This window comes from Benincasa hispida, chromosome 7, assembly GCF_009727055.1.
Source record: "Benincasa hispida cultivar B227 chromosome 7, ASM972705v1, whole genome shotgun sequence".
NCBI lineage: Eukaryota > Viridiplantae > Streptophyta > Magnoliopsida > Cucurbitales > Cucurbitaceae > Benincasa > Benincasa hispida.
This window is the reverse complement of record NC_052355.1, coordinates 36,429,149-36,448,356: the sequence shown is the minus strand read 5'-3', so window position 1 is coordinate 36,448,356 and position 19,208 is coordinate 36,429,149. Positions and strand designations below refer to the sequence as shown.

General features: G+C 30.0%; 1 protein-coding gene across 1 annotated transcript; it reads left to right on the top strand.

The window, feature by feature from the left end:
• The first annotated feature begins 15,008 nt into the window (after positions 1-15,008).
• On the top strand, positions 15,009-18,914 carry LOC120081743 (WAT1-related protein At5g07050). Its single transcript, XM_039036857.1, has 7 exons — positions 15,009-15,314; positions 15,577-15,639; positions 15,867-15,983; positions 16,114-16,354; positions 16,474-16,635; positions 16,793-16,944; positions 18,538-18,914. Exons 1-7 carry the CDS (start codon positions 15,106-15,108, stop codon positions 18,773-18,775), a joined length of 1,182 nt encoding a protein of 393 aa, XP_038892785.1. The 5' UTR covers positions 15,009-15,105; the 3' UTR covers positions 18,776-18,914.
• The last annotated feature ends 294 nt before the right edge of the window (positions 18,915-19,208 follow it).

Here is a 19,208-nt window from a genome sequence, read left to right as displayed (position 1 = left end):
CACCTCTGATGACACTCCGACGGCCAACTCTGGACTCCGATAACAACCTCCGATGGCAGCTCCAGCGACCAACTTCGAACTCCGACAACCATCTCCGATGACAATTTCGGCGATGAAATCCAGACTCCGACAACCACCTCCGATGACCAACTCCGAACTCCGACAAACTTTGCGTGACCAACTCCAACAACCACCTCCGATGACCCAACTCCGACGATCACCTTCGCGCTACCAACTCCAGATGACCAATTTGCTCCGACAACGAACTCCGATGACCAACTCCGAAAACCACCTTCACAGGCTCCGACAACCACCTTCAAGGCTCCAAAAACCACCTCCGACTACAAACTCCTTTAAAATCACCTTCGATGATCACCTTTAAGCGAGCAACTCCGACAACCAACTTGAGGCTTCGATAACCACCTTCGACGAAAAACTCAGACAACCAACTCTAATACCACCTTCATGTGACTAACTTTTGGCTCATATAGTCACCCCTGACTACAATCTTCAGCAAAAATCATATTCGATGATCAACTTCGATGACCACTTTCGCCCGACCAACTGTGGGATTTGAAAACCACCTTTGATAACAAACTTCAACAAATAACTCCAATACACCTTTATGTGACCAACTTTAGACTCCGACAACCACCTCCGTCTACAAACTTCAGCAAAAATCATCTTCGATAATCAACTTCGACAACCACTTTCGAGTACTATAAGATTGATGACTGTTAAAGTATGTTGTAGGGTTGTTGATTATATAAAGAAATATTATTTTGTCTATATTAAGTGCAATATTTACATGTAATGAATTCACATATCAAGTGAGTGTTAAGAATATTTAGACAAAAAGTATGTATGTAATTGAAAAGTATGTAACATGTAACAAAAAAAAACCATAAAATGAATTTTTTTCCCTGGATTTTCCAGCAATTAGTGAAAAATAGAGATTTTTTCTGTGATGATCCTCCAAATTTAGAGGAAATGAAAGTGAAACTGTTGAAGAAATATGGTGACATTCCATTGGCTATTACGATGATTAGGGAGGTTTAATTAAAAAAAAATCATGATATAGTAAAAATATAGAGCAACAATAGGAAGAAGAAGAAAAAAAAAGAAAATGATAATGAAATTCATTGAGAAAAATTGGCTAGAAAGGTTTTATTTCGCTTTAGTTTCTCATTTTATTTAACCATATTTCTACAAGAAATGTAATGGGTTAATTGTTGTTCATTGCCCAAAAAAAAAAAAAAAAAAAGAAATAAAGAAAAGTTCTAAAAATTAAAAGAAAAAAATTGCAATCCATATTTTAGTCAAACAAAGATGGGTTGAATTATTGAATAAAAAAGTTTCAAAACAAAAATAATAATCATAAAAGCATATTATTTAGAGTTCAAAAAACTGCATCAAATACCCAGACATATGAACTCAACTCTGCACCCCAAACACAGACATATGAACTTAGACTAAATAACTTTGCACCCCAAACACAGACATATAAACTCTACAGATATATAAACTCCAGACATCTTATCTCAACTCAGCACCCCAAAAAGCCCCTACGACTTTTATGATGTACACCCCATGGCTTTAGGACAAGTGGGAGATTGTTGAGGTTGATGCCCTAAATCTCGTGGGTCCTATAGTTTGTAATTGTAATGTACAAATGATTCATTTATTTAATAAAATTTGAGGTATTTTATTTGACATTTAGTAGCATTAACTCACAAAACCAATAAACTAACATCTAAGGTTATCTTCTGTAACTTAAACATGTATGTAGAGACATACAAGTGGATCATGTTTAAGTGATAACCTAAATGGTCTGTAGTAGATGGATAAGCTTGGGTACCTTATCCTGGTGACACTACGAATACGACCCACTTTGTAGATGTTACAATTGTTGTAAAGTCCTACAAATGATCTGATCCTGATCATTCGTGTAGAGATATGTGAACGGGGGTATTCTATACAAAAGGGTTTGTATAAGACCGGACCACGAAATAATTAGTCTCATTATATAATGCCATTAATAATAAAGACTTACATTTCACCAATATGACCATAGATTACATAACTTGAATCCTAAGTGAGTTGTGAACTTCTCTGCCTATGAAGGCAATCATTTGATTTGTATGGGTGAGAGTGGCCAGATTGCCAACTCAATAAGTTTACCATTTTGGGGATTCGTTTAATTGGGGATTTGGGAACACAGCTACACCAGACGAAATTCGCTTCTTCCCTAATGTCGATGTAAGTAGATAGATTCCTCCCTGATTCTAGGACTTGAACAATGTCGCGCCACACCCTCTCTTGGCCTACGAGGAGTTTGGTCATAGTTGGATTATCACTTATTGTTCATTAAAGGGATTAGTGGTACTTAAGGACTTAGATGTAACTACAGGGGAAAATGGTAATTTTGGCCTAGTTGTACTTATGAGTAATTTGTGAAGGGTCATCGCACTATTGATTGGTTATATCCAATGGTTACAGAAATATATCTGTAGTGCAAAAAGTGCAATTTTCGATCTTTAGTGGAGTGAACATCAGTTAATGAATATTGAGTAATTTAATTAATTATTCAAGTGTAATTGGAGCTTCAATCTACAGGTCCATAAGGCCCACTCTATAGCTCAACAGGGATTATTGAGAATTAATTTTGGATTAATTTAAATTGTTCAAATTAATTGAGGGATTGATTATATATGATATTTAATTTAAATTAATTATATGTGATATAATTAATATAATGAATTTGATACATTATAGTATAAAGTTTATTTTGAGAGGAATTAATTTTTTGAATATGATTCAAATACTAATTATATGGATTGGATTCATATAATCAAATTTAATATAAATTTGATTTATATTAAATAACATGATTGATTGAGAGAATTCAAACTACGGGTTATATTGTATTTGATACAATATAAAAACTATAGGTTATGTGTTATATTTGATGTGAACCATAAGTTAATATATATTATATGATAAGTTGGTTATCAATATATATATATATATATATATATATATATATATATATATATATATATAATTAAATTATTTTTTAAAATTTAATTTAGGAGGGAGTTCCCCCCTGTTCTCTCTCCTCACTCAAAACATGGAAGTGGGAGTTGTACATTTTGAATATTATTCATCTTCTTAACAGAAGATTACAGAGTGTCTTCTCCCAACGCAAATTTCTTCTGCAAAATTCATTTCCTCTCTTAGTGGTGTCCAAATAAATAATGGTTTGTTGTTTGTTTCAGTTTTTTGGGTGGTCAAGTTTTAAAGTTTGTTTGTGACCAATTGGAAGGGAATTTGTGAAGATTAATTTGTTCTTCAAAGGTAAGTATGATTGAACCCTAAACTCTTCTTCTTGTTTATACCATGCTGTAAAATATTCTCTGAGATATGCATAATTTATGTTCTCTATATTTTAATTCTGTGATTTTCAAAATTGGGAACAATCTCCGCTTTCGCATTAGATCTCACAGTCCTTCACTATTTCCTTTTCTCTATAGGATTATTTCTATTACATGTTTAACCTAGAAATTTTATAGTGGATTAAATTTTTTAAGTCTCTATGATATATTCTGGTTTTTCCAGTGTACTGGTATTTTACGATTTTTAAATTAATTTAAAGAAAAGCTCCTGATTAATTCGATTGCACGAGGGCTTTTATCCCTACAAGTTGATGGCCATTTTGTTTTAAATATCATTAATGTTGCTTCTGAGATGAACGAAATTGCTTTTAGTTATGTTTATATCGTTGAATCGATTGCTTCATAGCATGGTAGATTAGGTCATGTGAATGTTGCATCAATCAAAAAACTCAAAGCATTAAATCTTATCAGTGCATCTAAATCACATGGAAATGGTAAATGTTCTAAATGTGTAGAAGAAAAATTCACTAAAAAAAAAAAACCTTTTAAATTTGTCACTACCAGGAGCACAGAATTATTTGAATTAATTCATTTTGATTTGACTGATCTTAAAAACACTACAAATAGAGGCAGTAAAAATTATTATATATCCTTTATTGATGATTTTTCTAGATATACTAAAAGTCATCTTTTAAAAACAAAACTTAAGTTGGCAGTATGTTTTGAAATATAAAGCAAAAATAGAGAATCAATTAGACAAAAAGATTAAAATGTTAAGGTCAGATAGAGGTGGTGAATATAGTGATAAATCTCTTAAAGAATTACGTGAATCAAATGATATTATTCAGGAATTGACTGCACCTTATTCACCACAACAAAATGGTATAGTTAAATGTAAAAATAGAACAATTAAAGAAATGATGAATGTTATGTTTTTAAGTTATGTAATATCTAACTATATGTGGGGAGAAGCTACACTCTCTGCTTATTTCATTCTTAACAGGGTTCTTCAAAAGAAGCTGGATAAAACGCCATACAAACTATGGAGAGGTTACACACCAAATCTCAACTACTTGAAAGTGTGGGGGTGCTTGGTTAAGGTAATTATCCTGCATTCAAGAAACCTACGGTAGGATCTAAAACATTTGACTTTGTTTTCATTAGTTATGCTCATAATAGAGTTGCATATAGATTTATGTGTATGAAATATATATCAATGAAAACTTTAGCATATACTTCCCATGATCAAGGTAGATAATAAATCTGTTAAAATATCTAATATTGACGAAATATCTGTATTTTTACCTTCTTCTTCTGATAATATGCATGAAATTGAACTTAGGAAAAGTTCTGATAACATGCATGAAATTGAACCTAGAAGAAGTAAAAGACAGAATTAAAAAGAATTTTGGTCCTGATTGCTTAACTACCTTCTTAATAGAAATGCCATATGAAATAGATAATCAATTTGCATGCTTGTACCTAATAGATGAGGATCCTAAAACCTACCAAAAGGCCTTAAGTTCTGTAAATTCTAGCTTGTGAAATGAAGCAATTAAGAGTGAATTAGATACACTAACCATGAACTAAACTTGAGATTTGGTAGATCTTCCTAAAGCAATTAGATGCAAATGGATTTTTAAAAATAAAATTAAACTTGATGGCTCAATTGAAAGGTATAAGGCTAGGTTAGTAGTAGTAGGGTATACTAAAAAACAAAGTATTTGACACGTATCTCCTATTACTAAAATAGCTACCGTTAGAGCCTTAATTGCTCTAGCTGACATTCATGGTCTTCATATACATCAAATGGATGTAAAAACAATCTTTCTTAATGATGACCTATAAGAAGAAATCTATATGGTACAACTTGAAGGCTTTACAGTTGCTGGTCAAGAAAATAAAGTATGCAAGTTTAAATAATCTCATTATGCTCTTAAACAAGCTCCCAAACAATGGTATGAAAAATTTGACAATACTATAGTAAACAACGATTTCAAAGTGAATTCTTCTGATACTTGTGTTTGCTCAAAATTGTTTGGAGCAGAGTGTGTGATTATATGTTTGTACATTAATGATATGTTTATCTTTGGAACAAGCTTAGATGTAATCAATAATACCAAGTTGCTGCCATCGTCACATTTTGAAATGAAAGATTTAGAAGAAGCTAACGTAATACTTGATGTTAAGATAAGAAAAAAAACTGAGAATAGATTCTCCTTGTGTCAATCACACGATATAGAAATTTTTTTAAAGAGATTTGCTAGCTTTAATGACACTCCTGTAAGAACATCTTATGATGCTAGTATGAGCCTTAAGAAAAATAAAGGAGATAGTATTTCTCAATCTGAATATGCAAAGATTATAAAAAGTGTTATGTTTTTAGTGAACTACATTAGACCTAATATCGAATATGTTGTGAGTAGATTGAGTAGATATACGGATAATCCTAATAAAGATCACTAGATTGCACTTCATCGTCTGTTAAAGTACCTTAAGAGCACAATATATTATTATTTTTTTCATTTTAATAAATTTCATGTTGTATAAAAAGGGCATTGTGACACAAACTAGGTAACAGACAATGACGAAGTAAGCTCCACTAGTGGATATGTGTTCTTACTAGGAGGGGGAGCCATATCACGGAAGTCTGCAAAACAGACTTGTATAGCTAGGTCCACCATGGAATTAGAGTTTATTGCTCTAAAATTAGCAAGATAAGAGGTCGAATGGCTTAGAAGCCTATTGAGAGATGTACTATTGTGAAGGGCATCAGTACTAGTTTCTTTACACTATGACTCAGACTTGGAGCAAGGAGAATAATTGTTGAACGAAGGAATTATCTCCTTGGAGTTTGTGAGGTCAGAGAAGAACATAGCAGATCCTCTAACCAAAAGCCTAACAAGGAGAATAATTCAAGAATCTTCATTGTGCATAGGTCTCAAACTCATAAAAACTCAATAGCCTTTTCTTTGGTGGTTCTAATACGAACTTGATGGAGATAACTAAAACCTTAAAGACTCATAACCCTTTCTTTGGGTGATTCTCGTACAGACTTGATGGATAGTTGCAAAAATCTTCATATCTCAGTTTTTAGTGGTTTGTCTTTTGATAGACTTAATGAAATTTGGTCCAAGTATGGACTAGATGTGAAGTCTTCATAGCTCAGTTTTGAGTGGTCTATTGTGATAGATTTAATGAAGCAATAAACGTGAATGTGAAGGTGTGGTCACCTTCTATAAAAGAGTTTAAGGGTCTCTTTCTAGAGCTTCCACGGTGACTTAAGGTTTACATTTATGGCCTTAAATAGTGCACTTTATATCACAGAATCAAGGAAAATTTAAGGAATAAAAACATGTTATGGGGATCTTAACCATAGTTAGAGAAAGCTCAAGAGGTAAACTCACTCTCTCAAATAAGGTCGTTGCCCTACTTCACCATGCATCAATTCAAATCATAAAATCTGATGTTTATATTTGTTCTTCTTGCTTAGCTTAGAAACTGGTTTTCAAAAATATTTTTGTTGTTTTACTTTGTTTGCTATACCAGTTATTTGTGGGGGGGTTGTTGGGAATGACTTTGGGCTTTTAGCCCATAGCAAAAGAAAAAAGTAGTTTTGAGAGAAAAGAGGTAGAAGTTGTCCCACATTGAAAAACTTAGATTTGGAAAGTGGGTATATATATAAATGTTTGCGAGGGAGCTTCTAATGTGTGCTTGTGGTGGAAGTATAACCCTTTCACTAAATGTGCATCATTGTCCTTCCAGTCGGACGTGTGGGTTTGGGTTTTTTTTACTACCTATCATTTTGATTTTTATTAAAAATATTATTGATTTATTACCATTGAACATTTTTATTACCATTGAACATTCTTAATGGTGATCTAAACAAGTTTTTTTTCTTCTTCTTAAAAAAAGTTTTTTAGCAGCTTGGGAGATACAGAAAAACCTAGCTTTTCAGATTTTCTGATCTTCTTTGTTTTCAGCTACCATTAACGTTTCTGAGCTAATTTTTCGATTGATTCCAATCAATTCTCTTATGAGTGCACGTCAAAGTTTGGGTGTTATGTGAACCTTGGGAGCAAACGACTTCTTTCGATATAGCACCGAGGTCACGTCGTTCTTGCTTTCAAGGCAATGAGTTTATCCACGGTACAACAATCTTCACCTGGAATAACAACTATTTTTTTGCAATAATTTGTATCTTTCTTAAGTATAATGGTTGGCTTCTTAGCCAAATTCCAAAAACAAAAACAAGTTTTTAAAGGATACTTTTTTTAATTTTCAAATTTTGGCTTGATTTTTTAAACCATTGGTAAAAAAATAGATAACAAATGAGGAAATTTAAAGGTGGAGTAGTGTTTATAAGCTTAATTTTTAAAAACAGAAAACAAAAACTAAATGATTACCAAACGATACTGAGAAAAAGTAGCTTTTAAAAACCTTATGTTTTTAGAATTTGGCTAATAACTGGATCATTAAACTTAACAAAGATGCAAAATGTTGTAAGAATTAGGTAGGAAATAGATTTAATTTTCAAAAACAAAAAAAAATAAAAAAACCAAATAGTTTCCAAATTGGACATTAACTAATTGAACTATGCTCAAATTGATGATGAGTGATGTGACCACGCAGCAGAGTTATATAATTAAAATAATATTTTTTTTAAAATAATGTTATTTTAATATATATTGACAAAAATAGGGTAGGATTGAAAGTATTTTTAAAAATAGGTGTTTACTGAAACTATTGACAAAATTAAAGTAGTAAAATCGTGTATGGGGGTACACGATTTCTATGTGGTAAACTCGTGTACGGGTACATGAGTACGGTTTAATCCAGTCAGCACCACGTCGGCTGACTGATTGATCGGTTGCAGGAAAACTCATGGACCAAGTCCATGGTTGCCATATTCGTGGACCCGGTCCACGATTTTTTTCTTTTTTAAAAAAATAGATTGACTAATTATTTTTTTTTTAATTGGAGATGTACAACAATATTAATACTTTAGGAATGGGTCCACAATTATATAAAATAAATTCATTACATAAAAATTACAATTACATAAAATGAAACAATTACATAAAAAGTATAAGTACATAAAAGATACAAATACATGAAAAATATAAGTACATAAAATATACAATTACATAAAAAATACAAGTAAAAAAATGATACACCTAATGACCCAAAGATGAAGCACCTAATGTATGTTGTGGACAAGTGTGTCTGTTATGTCATTCTCTCTTGTAATTTGTACATCGCACTTTTTGGCTTGCCTCTCGCCAATCCATTTCATTATGAATGTGCGTACTTTTTGGCCGACCCTGTTCTCTTAGTAAGTTATGATAATTCTGGCCAATAATCTGGATGTTGTATTGGATGGAAGCGGTCTTCATAACATCGCTTGAAATTGGACAATTTGTAGCATTCATCAATAAGTGGTATGTATATCATACGCATGTAATTACAAACTACAATTACATAAGAGCATGGAATCTTGAATGACTGCCACTTATTGCAAGAACATGTTCCTTCTTTCAAGCTCAAAACTTGGGTTTGTTGTCCTTTATAGGGAAAAATCATACTTATGCCAGTTTATACTTCAAAAGTTTGACTTTCCCTGTCAATAGATGTCACCATATGTGCATATGCTCGTTTTTCCCACCTCTTAAGTTTTTTTAGGACATATTCTGTATACATGTCCCCACGATCGAGTGCTTCACTGATTTCTTGTCTCCGGCGTTCAAAATACAGTATTGTGCAATAGAATGTTAGCCTAACCAAAGAAGTAATTGGCAACATTCTAGCACCTTTGAAAATACCATTCATGCATTCAGCTGCATTGCTTGTCATCCACCTATAGCGGTACCCACCGTCGGGTGATTGAGTCCATTTTTCTAAGTCAATGTCTGAAAAATATTCAAGACATTCAGGGTGTAATTGTTTCAATTCTTTCATGCACCGAATGAACTTGCGCCTTTGGTGTTGATTTCCTACCTTAAACACCAAATTTTTTATTTGCTTTGATTTGTTTTTCGTATTGAAATTACTGGCAAAATGGCGAAGACAATATCGATGGTACGCTCTAGATTCACTCCAACCAATTTTCTCATTATTAATTGCAGCAAGAATGCCCTTATGTCTATCAGAAATCAAGTAAATACCCTCTCTTTGGGTAACATATTCACGCAATGCCCACAAAAACCATGACAACTGGACGAATTTTCACCTTCAACAATAGCAAAAGCAAGGGGAAATATATGTCTGATTGCATCAATAGATAAAGCGGTCAATAATTTTCCCTTATACTTTCCATAGAAATAAGTTTCATCGATCTGGACTAATGGCCTATAATGTTTGAACCCTTACCAAAGGACCAAAAAACTAGACCAAAAATAGTCGTACCTGGCACATCAGAGGGAAGGAAAAACCAATCTGTTCGTGTTCCTGGATTGTAATGAACAAGAGCACTCAACCAATACAGAAGCTCTGAATATGATTTCTCCTAATCACGCAATCAACGCTTTTCTCTTGGCTTGCCACACCCATCTATAATTAACATTATAGCCATATTGTTTTTTAATTGCTTCTTGGAGTAGGGCCACAGGTACCCCAGGATCAGTTCTAACCAAATTTTGGATTTCAATACTCATAAAATTTAAATCAAGCTGTGAATAATCCTGTGTCAATTCTGAAAACAAACATGAGTGTTCCCCTCAAAGTTTGGTGATTTCAAACATCCCATGAGTTGTACATCGACATGCCCATAACCACCAAGCACAACCATCACTTCATGATTTACATCTGACATACCAAAGATCTTGATTTGATTCCACTACAATAATTTCGTAGTGTTCTGTCGCACATAATTTTTTTATAGCAAGCTATAAATATTCTTTGGTATTAAACAACATTCATTTTTGTATTAAACTACAGTTATCTACACCTATATTTCTTTCCTCCAAAGTAGACCCTAGTTCACACGTTGAATTTGTAATTTTCCAATTTATTTGGTTGAACATATCTGACGGTACCAACTTAAGATCATGTTCCCCACTACTGTCGTTTCCAAATAATTCATCAATTTCAACGTCAATGTCACTATCTCCATCATTTCCAGGTTCATAAACTACATTAGACAAAATCAGAAAAGTAGCCCAACAAAATCAACCCAACCAAAATCTAATTTCTAAGTTCATAAACTACATTAGACAAAATCAACCCAACAAACAGACAACCGTATACATATATTTCTAGATTTAACCCCACAAATAAATCATGGATCCATAAACTATATATTAAGTTCAGCCCAAATGCAAACAATATAAGTACCATAATATATATATATATATATGAAGATTATATATTCAAAAACAACATAAGAAATTTTTTTTACTACAATCAAAGAGAGGAGAAGTTTTCAGGTGAATGGTTGGACGGACGGTTAAATGGAAGCACACGACTTAAGGTAGGAGATTTTCAGACAATTCTTTCGGATGGACGAACAGAGGAGATTTTCGGACGGGGGATACGGAAGAAAAGAGGAGGCAAAAGGCTTTCAGATGGAGGAAGAAGAAGGCTCGCGGTGTTTAATGGAGAAGGGAGTTGTGTACCCGGTACACGACTTAAGGTAATCGAGTACACGATTACCTCAGTCAACGTTGTAGGACGGCCACGATAGACTGCGCATGTCAGATCAACAAGAAATCGTGTACTGGGTACATGATTTAGGGTTAATCGTGTACCAGGTACACGATTAAGTTGTAATCGTATATCGGGTATATGATTTAAAAACCTATTTTTGACAATACTTTCAATCCTACCCTACTTTTGTCAATATATACTAAAATAACATTATTTTTTTAAAAAAAAAAAATCTAAAATAACAATAACAATTAAATTTGTATATATTAGAAACTTTCTTTTCCAAATTCTAGACAAGGAATACTTCAATCCCACATCATGGTTTTTGATTTGAAACAAAATTCAATGTCTTCAATCTAACATAATTTAGACTAATAGAATTCTAAAGGAATATATTCAAAATTTGTATAATGTCTCACAAGATAGTGGGAAAAATATTAATGGTTTTACTCAAAGTAGGGCCAAATTTTAGTTACTGAGCAGAGAAATTTGACTGCTAATAAAAAAAAGATATTACAAGTATTACGTCATGTAATTGTTAATTTGTTTAATTTTGTTTAAAAGGTAATTTCAAGGGAAATTTTTTTAAAATACAAAAAATACTTAAAAATATTTATAAATATAGTAAAATTCACCGTCTATTAGTGAAAGACACTAATAAACATCTATCAATATCAATAAATGTCTATTAGTGATAGGTGATAGTAGTATATCAATATCTATCCGTTATAGACCTTGACATTTTGCTATATTTGTAAATATTTTAGTTCATTTTACTATATTTGATAACCACCATAATTTTAAATCCTATATATAAAACCAAATTATAATGACAAAAAATATATTATATGCCCTACAAACAAAGTTTTTAAAAAAAAAATTAAAAACAAAATTCTTTTGTTTTTTTTTTTTTTTGGTTAAATAAGTATGCTTTTGAACCTGATTTTTAATAAAGCTACGAAGATTTTACATCAAATAACTAACCCTTGTCCCGGGATTTTGTTTTTTTTTTTAATTTCTATTTTTTTAATTTATGTTGGTTTCAATTATTTTTTTGCTGTTGATTTTCATTAGAAGAACATTTGAATTCTTAATTATGTTTTAAAAAGCAAAAATAACGTTTTAAAAACTATCTTTTAAGACTTTGTTTGATAACTGTTTTGTTTTTTATTTATGAAACATAAAAGCTTTTAAACCATATGACTTTCACATATGTTAGTTTTGAAAACTAAAACTAATATTTTCTAATTTTTATTTTATTTTTTTAGAATTTGACTAAAAATTCAAATGTACATGATCATATTACTTATCAAAAATGCAAAGCACTTTAAAAGATTTTTTTGCGAAAATAAACACAATCTTCAAATCCAACACTAAAAAGTTAAATGGTTATCAAACGATGTGTAAATTAAATTTTTCAAAATTTAACTTGAATTTTGAAAACATTTATAAAAATTAAATAATAAAGAAAAAAAAACTTATTCATGGAAAAACAATGTAGCTTAAAAATTTCAAGATTCAATAACAAAAAACCAAATAGTTATACATATCAGACATTGACCTAAAATTTAGCGCAAATTAGGTTAATTAGCTATGGATTATTTATAGTTGATGTTATGAAGTCGACAAAAAAGATAATAAAAAGCATAAACAGTAAATAATCAACACACAAATTTATGTGGTTTACTAACTACATCTACGAGGCAAAGGTAGAACTGTTTTATTAGAGAGAATTATTGAGAATTATAGAACAGATGCCCCTCTAAAGTAGGTAAGAGAATTTATATAATGCACTTCTCTAATCCTAAGGTAAAAAACGTAAATAACGTAAATATGCCAAATACGAAAACAGCGAGACCCTTGTACTTGGTCATTGAAAGCTCTAGATAATAGACTCAATGCATTCCAAACTGGAGAAGGGGAATCGAACATTTGACCTGGAGGTTGATAGTACTTCTTACATGTGAGATGAGATATGCTCATTTTGGCATCTAGTTTCATTTAGTTAGTATATTAACAACCAAAATATAAGAAAAAGTTGTATTTGGTGGTCGAGGTCACCACAATGTGTCAAGTAGTTTTTCTCTATCAGAAGCGGAGAGAATAATATGTCGAATTGATGTTTCCTAGTTATTAAAGACGTACATATAGATTATATTAAATGTAATCCAATAGATATTTTTTCTGAGGGCCTCATGGAATACACATTTTGTAAGAGGAGAAGTTGTAGAATAAAATTGGTTAGGGGAAGATCCAAATAAATTATCAAAGCCAAATAGGATGAGAATCTAAGAAAGAGGGAGATGAATTAGTATCCACTATATAGAGGATTTAGGTGAGAATATGAATAAATATATAGAATTTTTTTAAAAAATTAATAATCTCTCTCTTTCATTCACTACATATTGCCCATATTCCCAACATTATATTCATTGTAACCAACTTTTTTTCATTCCCTTCACCTTTTACTTTCTCAACAATATTTTTCTACAGGCTTTCTTCCACTTTTCAAAACTAAAAAATATATATATATATTTTATCCTTTCTTATTTTCCACATACTAAATAACTCTTATATATCTCATCATTATATTAAAGAATAAGAACAAATTAAAGAGATGAAAGATCTAAAGAGAAAAATTCTCTAAAATCTTGTTTTTATAAGGGGTTATATATATATATATATATATATATATATATATATATAGGTATTAGATGATATGATATCAAATTCATCCATCAGCTTAATCTTTTGAGTCAATTGTTGATTTAAGAGTTAGGATATTTTTAAAAAAAAAAAACTCGAGTAATGAAAATATTTATTAAACAAAGAATTTGAAAGAAAAAACTAATTTTTTTTTAAAGGTATTGTAATTAAAGTGTGGGTGGGAGAATCGAACCTTAGTACAAGTACTATGTTAGTTGAGCTATGTTCTTGTTGGCAAAAATAAAAATAAATAAATAAATAAATAATTTTTCTTATACATTCACATATGTTGACTTAGTTTGATTATGGTATTAGTAATAATAAAAACTTCCTATTAACAAATGAAATTAATAATCTTCAAATTTTCATGGTATATTTGATTTATATGCTCAAAATTAAAATGCTTCTAAAATTTCTAATAATACTTTATTTGCAAAAAGTAATTTTAAGAAATTTCACCTTAAAGAAGAAAGCTGATCTCAAAATATTAAACTCCTTGTAAATATCTCATTTCAAACCTATAAAAACAATGGGAAGAAATTGTAAATCAAAAGATTTAATTTTTGAATAAATAATTTAGAAAAGAAAAAGAGAAAATTCATCAAACAAAACTTTTAATATTAATCAAAGTATTTCAATGATTGTTTATTATTCCTCTAAGCTATTAAACTAATTTAAGTTGCCACCCTACAATCCATTATTCAATGTATAAAGTAAACTTCAAAAAATAAAAATCATAAAAACAAAAATTTTATCATGTATAAATTAGGGTTTAAAAAGATTTTTTAACCCTCTAAACTTTATAAAAGTAACAATTTAGTTTTTTAATTTTAGTAAGTAATTATTTAATTCCTGTATTTTCAAATTTTTGACAATTTAGTACCTAAGTCTTAAAAAATAATAAGTTAGTCTCCATATGTCGAAGTTTGTAACAATTCAGTTTCTATCATGAAAATTATTTTTAAAATAAGTGTCAACTTTTATAATATAACGATTTAGTTTTTATTGTTTATAAAAAAAAAATGATCCATGACATGGGGAAGAGGTCTCCATAAATATTAATTATAAAGATTAAATTATTATAAATTATAAAGTACAGAGACTAAATTAAAATTTAAAGTACAAAGAAGTAAAGGCAATAAAGTTTTTTTCAAAATAATTGAGAAATCATACCATTCATGACATAAAGAAAAAGATTGAACAGAGATTCCCTCAAGAGCTGTATAAATATGAGTTGAGCCTTCCCACTTTTTCAGTAGGAAAAAATCACAAAGCACTTCCTCTCTCTCCTCTTTCTCTTTCTCTCTCTACTTTCCTAGAAAATTATTTCAAATTTTTCTTCATATATTTTCCCAGGAAAATGGGAAAGCTTAGCTTGAACTGCTGCAATAGCTTTCTTGAGAATTCAAAACCTTATTTTGCAATGATATCCTTACAATTTGGATATGCTGGCATGAATATCATCTCTAAAGTCTCTCTTAGTAGAGGGATGAGTCATTACGTCCTCGTCGTTTATCGACATGCTTTCGCTACCGCTTCTATCGTCCCCTTCGTTCTCTTCTTCGAACGGTAACTTCCCGACCGTATCGAAGCTTTTCTATCTTCAGAAAGAAAAAGAAAAACTCAAAATTATGGAGCTAGTGAATGTTATGTTAATAATGTTAATTGATATTCATTAGTCTTAAAACTTCATTTTTTATACTACTGAAACATGTTAAAAGAAATGATTGGTTAATTAGCGTAATATTATAATAACATTTTTTTTTTAATTATATGCTTGATACGAATTGAATTATGTTCATTTTGATCCAAATTTTTCCTTTGCTTACAGGAGAGAACAGCCAAGGATAACACTCAAAGTTTTTATACAAATATTTGTGTTGGCTTTGCTCGGGTGAGTAAATTTTTATTTACTCCAATATATCCTCATAAAGGTTATTCTCTAGGATAGTTTGATTCCTAGAATCTTGTACAAATACAAAGAAAAAGTGTTCAAAAACTTTTTTTATATTTGTTTTAAAATTTGCCTAAAGAGTTAAAACAAATCCAAAAACTAAAACGGTTATCAAACAGATACTGAGACAAAGACTATACTTACCATTCTTTTTCGTTTTTTCGCAGCCCGGTTATCGATCAAAATTTCTACTATGCTGGGCTAAAATATACTTCACCAACTTTCTCTTGTGCCATGAGCAACATGCTGCCTGCAATGACATTTGTGATGGCTGTGATATTTAGGTACTTAAATAATATATACATATATATATACTATATATATATCCCAATTTCCAAAAAAAAAAAAAAAAAACTAAATAATCTATTTTTTTTTTTTTTTGTTTGGTTGGGGAAAATGAAAAATATTCAAAAGGATGGAAAAATTGGAGATGAAGAAATTGAGATGCCAAGCAAAAGTTTTGGGAACTTTAGTGTCAGTGGCTGGAGCAATGTTGATGACTTTATACAAAGGTTCACTTCTTCAAATGCCTTGGTCTAAACATTCTCATCATCTCACCAATTCTAATGAAACTTCCAACAACAAAGATTGGTTCAAAGGCTCCATTTTCCTCATCATTGCTACTCTTGCTTGGGCTTCTCTCTTTGTTTTGCAGGTACGTCGAGACTCCGCCCGAAAAAACCCGGGTCTTGTTTTGGTTTGTTAAGTTGTAATCACTTCAACGTATATAAAAATGCGATTTTAACTATTTCAAAATCACTTCTAAATACGCAGAATCAAGCATTGAAGACATACAAGAACCATCAATTCACTCTCACTACACTCGTGTGTTTTCTTGGGACTTTGCAAGCCATAGCTGTTACTTTAGTAGCTGAGCACAAAGCTTCTGTTTGGAGAATTGGTTGGGATATGAATCTTCTTGCTGCTGCCTATGCTGTAAATCTCTTTCTCTCTCTCGTTACGATAAACGAACCTGACTGGTATTTATCTTCATAATGATATGATGTTGATATCGATATATCAATTTTACGAATATATCGACAAAACATCGATATCCATAGATATATTAACATGTCTCTTTTTTTTTTTATAGGGAATTGTGACATCAAGTATTTCATACTATGTACAAGGGCTAGTGATGAAAAAGAGAGGACCTGTATTTGCAACTGCATTTAGCCCTTTGATGATGATAATTGTAGCTATTATGGGCTCTTTCATCTTGGCTGAAAAGATTTTTCTTGGAGGGTAAATTATTTTTTTCCATCAAATTTTCATTATAATATCCCTTTTTTTAGTGTATTTAGGATTATGTTTTTAGTAATTAATATCCTAAGAAAAATCAGATGTACTTACTTAACATTAGCCAAAATATCATAAAAATATTGAAAAAAAATGTCTTCCTAGTTAATTAAAAAATTATGATGCAAAATTTAAAACTCTCTCAAATTTATTGTGTACCATTTTTTTTTATTAAAATATCATTTTGAATTTCTGTACATTTCTTTCTATTTTAGATTGGGTTATTTTTATATATAGCAAATTGACCGATTTATTTATAAATATAGTTAAAAGCAAAAAATTTCCTCAACCACGAAGTTTCTTTTGCTATATTTGAAAATATTTCTAGTGTTTTGTCATTTAAAACAATTTTCTTACTTTCTTTTAAGAGTTGTTTTCAAATATAGAAAAATGAATCAAAATATTTTAAAATATAGTAAAATATTATTATCCATTAGTGATAGACACTGATAAACTACTATCATGTATCATTGATAGATACTAATAGGTGACTATCAGTGTCTATGATTAATAGATTATAAAATTTTGCTATAATTGAAAATATTTTTAATAATTGTTTGAATTAAAATAATGTCTCATTCTTTTAATTTTCAAATTTTAATCTTATACTCCCAACATATCTTAAATTTAATTACTTAAAGTTATTTTTTATGAAAATTAATTAAATAATAATAATAATAATTTTATTCCAAGAAGAAATATTATGTGCTCAATTAGTAAAGGAAATTGTAATAGAGACTAAATTTTTTTGGAGTATAACAATAAATTAAATATATGAACTTTACTAAAAGTATAAAAATGAAAATTAGATATTTAAAAATATATTAATTAAAATGAAATAAAATCTAAAATATAGAAATCAAAATAATTTTAATTTTTAAAATACCTAATGAGGAGAATAAGTAACGTAATTAGCATGATACGTCAACCCACTAGAGAATATTCACACGGCAAAAACACTATATAAATTATTATTATTTTCTTTTCTTCTTTTTTTTTTTAGAAAAATACATTATATAAAATCCATTATTATACCTTTCACATTCTTTGGAATAAAAATCTCTACTAGGAATATATTATGAGAAGGAAAAAAAAAGTACCAAAAAAGTACTTTTGAAGCATATGTAAGACATCATCAATTCCCCCATTAATTAGATGTTATACTTTAAAAGTTTTTATTAATGTTATTTATGTATTTTTAATTGTCTAATTTTAATCTTTTATTGTCACCGTTGCTTTTTTTTATTAAAAAAAAGTTTTTATATTTTATTAACATTTTTACCATAGATTTTGAAAACATATTCATAAGAATTATTGTTATTATCTAACTAATTCGAATCATAATTAATTTTGATATACTAAATTTAAAATTTATTGAAAGTACATGCATATATTAAAATCGAAAAAAGAAAAATACAGAGATTAAAATTGAATAAATTTAAAAGTAGAAATATCAAAATGCTATTTTAGGATTAATTAAATTATTGTTTTCTTTAAAGTCCCATTAATTAAATTATTGTTTGAATTGTGATGTGACAGAATAATTGGATCCATCTTGATAGTATTTGGGCTATATTCAGTACTTTGGGGAAAGCACAAAGAGAATTTGGAGATTAAAACTGCTGATGATGATGATGAAATACCAGAAGCTATCAAGCCTTCTTCTCAACTAAATATTAATAATAATAATAATAATAATAATAATTCAATTTTCATTTCCATGCCTACCCCTGAAAAACCCCCATCAAACCCAACCAAATCCCAAGAGAATAATTGAGGGAAAAAGGGGTATTGGGAGGGGCTTTTTTGTCTTTTCATATCTCTCTCCCTCTCCTATATTTATGATGTTTGAGTTCTTGGGTTTTGTAGTAATATTTGTATTATTGGCAATATATATATTTGATGTGAGTTGGGAATCTTTTCATCTTGGTAATTTTGTTAACTAGGATTTTGTTTTTAGTTTAATGTGATTGTTTATAAGCGAAACGTTATCTATAAAAATAAAAGTTATAAACAATCTTATCTTAATATTAAATTTTCGAAAGGAAAAGTAATACACTCTGTTGATGCCAAAAATTTATCAAGACTTAGCTCATGATCTCAAAGGGGACAACAACAATCAATTTATTTAACGAAAAAGAAAACGGTCCTGCAAAATAAAAGCACAAAAGGAATTATCTTCACACAAATGTGGTAGGTGCCACATGTGC